This window comes from Myotis brandtii, unplaced genomic scaffold (assembly GCF_000412655.1).
Source record: "Myotis brandtii unplaced genomic scaffold, ASM41265v1 scaffold806, whole genome shotgun sequence".
NCBI lineage: Eukaryota > Metazoa > Chordata > Mammalia > Chiroptera > Vespertilionidae > Myotis > Myotis brandtii.
The window spans coordinates 2,203,712-2,210,584 of record NW_005371249.1 but is presented as its reverse complement, the minus strand read 5'-3'; the positions used below and the strand labels follow the sequence as shown (position 1 = coordinate 2,210,584).

The window sequence follows — 6,873 nt, the reverse complement described above, 5'->3', positions numbered from 1 at the left end:
AATAATAACCCTAAATGTAAATGGATTACCAGTAAATGGTCCAATCAAAAGGTATATGGTAGCTGAATGGATACAAAAACATGACCCAACTATATGCTGTCTACAAGAGATCCACCTCAAAACAAACGACACACACAGGATGGAAAAATTTTTCCATGCAAATGGAAAAGAAAAAAAAAAGCTGGAATAGCAATACTCATATCTGACAAAATAGACTTTAAAAGCATCATGCTAAGTGAAATAACCCAGTCAGAGAAAGATAAATATCATATGATCTCACTCATTTGTGGAATATAATGAACAACATAAACTGATGAACAAAAATAGAGCCAGAGGTGGGGAGGGAATATACTAGAATATAATAGAAATAATCCTGTTATTTGCAGATTTTTAATATTTCCTACAACTTTTGTGATATACTATGTTAGTACAGTTTGGTAATATTATACTTAAAATCTTTTTATTCTTGAAATATTAAGGTTTTTTGCATGTAACATTATTATATTTAAAATAGTTTTTCTTGAAATAAAAAAAAAAAGACTAGTAAAGTAAGCAGAAGCCAGGTTATGAAGGGGGAATTTAGACTTTCTCCTGAAGGCAGTGGTAGATTTTTAAGCAAAAAGACAGTATTTTAGAGAGATCACTCTGGGTAGGTAATAATGAAGTTATTTGAAATGGGGTTGTAGTGGAAGGTGAAAAGGTACAAAATGAGACGAAAAGGCTAAAGATGGTAGCCTGAACTTAGGGAGAAACTTTAGGGATAGAGGGAAGTAGATGACTATTCCAAGTTAACTCTCTATTAATGAAGGAGAATGTACAGAATTTCATGATTCATTACCAGTGGGAGAGTGAGAGAGCATTGTCAAAGATAACTCTCAGATTTCTGGCTTGGGCACGTAGGTAAATCGTAGGACTAGTAACTGATGTTAAAGATCAGAAATATAAAAGCACAGATTTTTGGGTGTATGAGAGGTGGGAAAAGAGATGGCGATTTCAGTTTTGTAAATGTAGTTTTTTTTATCGTGGTAAAATACACATTAAGTAAACTTTGCCATTTTACCATTTTAAAGTGTACAGTTCAGTGACATTAAGTATATTCACAGTCTTGTGCAACCATCACTACCTAGTTCCAGAATGCTTTCATCACCCCCAAAGGAAACCCTAAGTAGCCCCATTAAGTAGTCACTCATCAGTACGTGCAGATTTTGAGGCATTTATGTGACATCCAAATATAGATGTTAAGTAGACATTTGGATATGTAGTACTGAAACCCAGGGTAAAATGTTAGGCTCAAATTACAGATTTTTGAATCATTAGCATGCAGATAGGGAGCTCTTAACCTGGGGCCACCACTGATATATATATATAGTAATTGAAATCATGGGGGTGATTAACAAAACTCAGAAAAAATGACCAGTGAGGGGGAAAAAAAAAAGAATGAAGATGAAACCACGGATAACATTAAAGAGGTTCAATGGGTGTTATCTTGAGTACAAGACATAAAATTCTTGTCTGCCTCAAGATAAGTAAAGGCTTTTAAAGGGCAATGGGATTTCCTACTTGTTAGTTTTACCTCACTTGGTTGCCTCTGCCCAACACATATTTCACAAATTCATTCATTTGTACTCTTAAATAAATTATCTCCTTAGTTTACTAGTCATACCTTTTTTCTTACTTAGTCTTCGGCCATTAGGTTGGTGGGGTAAGTATCATTACAAGTCAACAATAGAGTTAGCTAAGTTGTCAACAAGTGTGTGTGTATCTTGTGGATAAAGCAGCAGTTCTCGAAGTATGGGACTAGAACCAACAGCATCAGCATCACCTGAATTTGTAAGAAGTGTAAACTCTTGAACCCCACCACAAGAATGAGAACTCTGGGGTTGGGACCCAGCCTGTCAGGCGATTCTGACGCATTCTAAAGTTTGAAAACAACTGTGCTAGACTTCCTGGCCAATGTTTTCAGTCTATAAATAAACCCGGGGTTCCTGGTTCTGTCTTTATCTTTTATATAATAAAATCTGGATGGCAACATTTTGCAATGTCTGATGAATTAATTATTCATGAAAAAGTTGTCTTGGAACATTCTTATCCATCTGTGACCTTTGCCATTCTGAATTATAGATACAAATATTATTTCCTGCATATTATTTTCTCTTTTGATGTGCAGTAGTCATCTTCAACAATATACATTCTAAACTGTCCACTTACTAAAATGCTGTGAAAAGGAAATAGTTATTTCTGTAAACACCCTTTCTTACCCATCTTGTTCTTTGTTTTGGAATCTCCCGGTCTTATGCTGAGTCATATCCTTGGCTTTGGAGAGTATGAAATGAACCTCACTGAAATTGCATCCTTTTCTCTTCTCTTGAATCCAGAACCAATCATGGCCTTGCTTAGAGATGCAGTAATTATATACAAATCTCTTAGGTTTAGTAGCCATAGTCATGAAGAAACTAGAAGCTACAGACTGAATTTGGAAATAATTGATCTTGGTCATCAAGGCCAATTGAGGAAAGTTTTCAGCTTTTGCTAATCCAAGGAATAAGCCAGGTAATGCAGTGTTCTAATTGTCTCTGTCTTTCCAAGAAGTTTGTACCCTAATTGAGGCCATGGATGATGTTTTATTTATTTTTGCATCTTTGACCATGTCACAACAATACATACTAGGCCAGTGATGGCGAACCTATGACACGCGTGTCACCTCTGAACTCATTTTTTTGGTTGATTTTTCTTTGTTAAATGGCATTTAAATATATAAAATAAATATCAAAAATATAAGTCTTTGTTTTACTATGGTTGCAAATATCAAAAAATTTCTATATGTGACACGGCACCAGAGTTAAGTTAGGGTTTTTCAAAATGCTGACACGCCGAGCTCAAAAGGTTCGCCATCACTGTACTAGGCACTCAATAAACACTTGCCAAATTTAATTCAGAAGTTAGATAAAGATTTTAATTGTGGCTCTACCTCTAAGCCACTTCGAGTTAATTGACCTCTGATTTCCTCATCTCTAAAACAGATCTAATAAGTTTTGCTCTGTCTACTTCCCAGTGTCTTTATAAGAATTTAAAGATAGAATATATATGAAGTACTCTTTAAAAGTCTAGAGAGCTCTGTAAAGGTGAAATTACATAACAATTTTGACTCAGATGCTCTCTACCTTAGAGGAATAATTGGTTCATTCTGAATTGTGGAGAGAGAACTCAGCACAGTGAGCTGGAAGTCAGGAGATCCTTATTCTAGTTCTGATTTTCTTTAAATTCTTTGGCTCTTAGTCTCCTTTGATCTCAAATGAGGAAGCAGAGATCAGATTGGTTCCCAACCTTGGCAACACATTGGAATCACGTGATGCTGAAAAATACTGATGCCTGGAAGCCACTCCCATATATTTAATTTAATTGGTCTGGGGAAAATTCTGGGCCTTGAGATTTTTTAAAATTTCCTGTGTGCAGCCAAGGTTTTGCATTTTTTAAATCAGCAAAACCATGCAGTTAGATAAAATCTTACACAAAAATCCAGGCTACAACATACATACCAGTGGAGCTTCTGCAGTTGCTGTTTTAGGACATTAAGCTCCAACTGCCAATCCCTTTTTCTTGTGTCCCATTTTAGAATTCATGCTTCATGGAGCACTGTTAGAAAACCATTGTAACAGACAATTTTCAAAATCGTTTACAGGTCCAAAACAATGTTAGGACCTTATGCTTTCTCACGAGAGCTATGTTCTGTGTTTTTCTTAACACCAATTTGATCCATTGTCAGACTGATTATTATGGAGGTTTGCTTTCCATTTACTTCCTTCTGATTACCCTAACTCTTTTGCCTCAAGATGATGATGAGTCTAAAATTCTTGCTGCCACCCTCCCCAGAGAGTCTGATCCCATTCATCCAGGGAGGGAGTCAGGTGTCTATGTTTTCCACAAGGACTTTTCATGTCTCTTTGAAACAGTTGGTCTATGGACCACACTTTTGGGAAAGATTGCTCTAAGAGTTTTGGGTCAAAAGTAAATAAGGGATGCTGAAGTGTTGGGACAGATTAATGGATTTCCCCCTGAGCTCAGTGCCTGATCTATCAAAGAGGAGCATCTGGGTATTTAAGACTTTAAATTGTACTCCTTCTTATTTGACCATAGTTCTCAGTTACTGCCCTAAAAACCCACTTCACAACCATCTCTTCATCTGTGGCCAAGTCTATAAAGAGATGATATAGAATAGTAATCAAGAGCAGTCAGGCAAGCAGGGGTTCAAATCTACCACTGTAACTACCACGTTCTGATTGTATGATCCTGAGTAAATCACTTAATCTTAAGCCTCAGGGTATATACTTGTAAAAAAATAAATAAATAAAAATAAAAAAGAAGAAGAGGAGGGGGAGGGGGAGGACCACCCTCTTTCTAGGCCCAGGTGTTAGTGAAAATTACACAAGATTAAATGTGTAAAGCACATAGTACACAGTAAATTTTGATAAATGGTAGATATTATTATGTCAGCAGGACCTGGACGAACTGACAAGGAGTTTTTTATTTTATTCTTAGGTGGTGTTTCCCTGAGATGAGAAACATAAAACTTTATATTTCAGGTAAGTGCTCAGCTTATATCTGCTGAGATATCCGGAGTTCACCAATCAATAATAGTATTTGTTTAGTACTACACTGTCCCATGTTCCACCCACAAAGCCAAGAAATTGACCGAGTGTGCTCTCAGAGCATTCATTAAAGGATTGAATGAAGCTCACCAAGAAACTTTTAACAATTTTGGATCTCTAAGAAATTTCTTAATGCAAAACACAGGCTTGACTTCCCTCTGGATGGGCTTAAGACTATTTGTGTGTGTGTGTGTGTGTGTGTAAAGGTGTGAAGAAAAAATTTATAATGTTGAACTTGAGATTATTATCTAAGTGGTTCTTACCATTGGTGATATTACTTCACATTTGAGAGTAATGTTTGAATGTTCTTTTTAGAGGGAAGTGAGAGGAACATTCTACCTGAAGACTTGAGGCAGACAGGTAAGTGATTTAATTTTCAAGTTGTTTAAAACAGAAAGCTATGATAACAATGGTGGAAATAGGTTTTTAAAAATATTTTTTTATATTTTTAAAAAATATACTTTTATTAATTTAAGAGAGGAAGGGAGAGGGAGAGAGAGATAGAAACCTCAATGATGAGGGAGAATAATTGATCAGCTGCCTCCTGCACACCCCCTAGTGGGGATGGAGCCCACAGCCCCGGCATGTGCCCTTGACTGGAATTGAACCCAGGACCCTTCAGTCCGCTCTATCCACTGAACCAAATCAGCTAAGGCTCAATTCTTTTGGATATGTACCCACAAAAGGAATTGCTTGATTATATGGTAATTCTATTTTTAATTTTTAGAGGAACCACCATACTGTCTTCCGTAACAGCGGTACCATTTTACATTTTCACCAACAATGCTTAGATGCTTAATATATATTTACAGAGTGAGTGGTGAAAATTTTTGATGTTGAAAATATGTCCATTCTCCAAATTAATCTACAATTTGAAGGACTTCAATCTAAAAGTCGCACAGGAATTTTTATGACATGACAAATTGATTTCAGTATTCTTTAGGAGAAAATGTAAGGATAGCATAAAATTTTTAAAGAAGGACAAGGAGATTTTTCCTACTAGATATCAAAACATAACCATGAACAATGATTACCTCTGGAGACAGAAGTGGGAAAAAGGGATGTGGTGAATATTGTGAAAAGAATCCCTAACTTAAAACAAAATTCAAGTTGTGGCACATTCTATAAAACAACTGTCCAGTAACCTTCAAAAGTATTAAGATAACAAAAAAAAAAAAAAAGGAAGGAATGAGGAACAGTCTCATGTTGGAGGAAATATACAACTAAATACAATGTGGGATCCTGTAATTTTTAAAAAGTACATTAGTGGAAAGAATTGGTTAAAAAATAAATAGTTTATGCACTTCAGTTAATGGTATTATGCCAAGGTTAACTTCTTAGTCTGTTAATGGTTCTATGGTTCTATAAGATGTTAACATAAGAGTAAGATGGGTGAAAGGTATATGGAAATTCTCTATGCTATTTTTGGAAATCTTCTGAAAATTAAAAATTATCTCAAAATAAAACATTTTTTAAAATGTAGTGACCCAAATTGTACCGACTCTTTCAATAAGGGTATTTTAAAAATTACTTTTCCGAGTAATACAGGAGAGTATTTCCTATACAGTTGATATAGTCTCTTTAATTTTTAGGTCTTTTGTTATATATTGAATAGATACAAAGTTTATAACATGTGTAAATTGTAAAGGGCAACAATAAGATGAGCACAAGTGTGGCTGGAAGCTCTCAGCATGCTTTTCTCAATCCCTTCCCTCCTCCCTCTCCCTGACTTCTATTCTGAATTCTATATTTTTCATTCTCTTGCTTCTTACAGGCTTACTATGAAAATATGTATCCCTAATGATATAGTTTTGCATGATCCTTATGAAAATGGATTAGTACTGTACATCTTTTTTTTCAGTTTGTTTTTTCATAAATATTATATTCCTGAGATTTAACAGCGTTAATGTGTATAACTCTAGTTCACTCATCTTCACTATTACATAGCTTTCATTGTATGAACATACCACAAGTTATTTTTCTATTCACCATTAATAGCTATTTGGTTGGTTTCAAGTTTTGCTGTTATGATCAGTGCTACTGCACAACATCCTTGTATATGCCATTTTATGAGAGTTTCCCTAGAGCAGTGGTCGGCAAACTCATTAGTCAACAGAGTCAAATATCAACAGTACAACGATTGAAATTTCTTTTGAGAGCCAAAGTTTTTAAACTTAAACTATATAGGTAGGTACATTGTTATTAACTTAATTAGGGTACTCCTAAG

General features: G+C 35.2%; 1 protein-coding gene across 1 annotated transcript in view; it reads left to right on the top strand.

The window, feature by feature from the left end:
* LOC102246618 (phospholipid-transporting ATPase FetA) overlaps positions 1–6,873 on the top strand; it is an 82,954-nt gene that overhangs the window by 6,376 nt on the left and 69,705 nt on the right. The window contains exons 2-3 of the mRNA XM_005883994.2: positions 4,537–4,580; positions 4,962–5,006. Of these exons, the coding sequence (XP_005884056.1) occupies positions 4,553–4,580; positions 4,962–5,006 (73 nt within the window). The 5' untranslated portion in view covers positions 4,537–4,552. The remainder of the gene's footprint in view (positions 1–4,536; positions 4,581–4,961; positions 5,007–6,873) is intronic.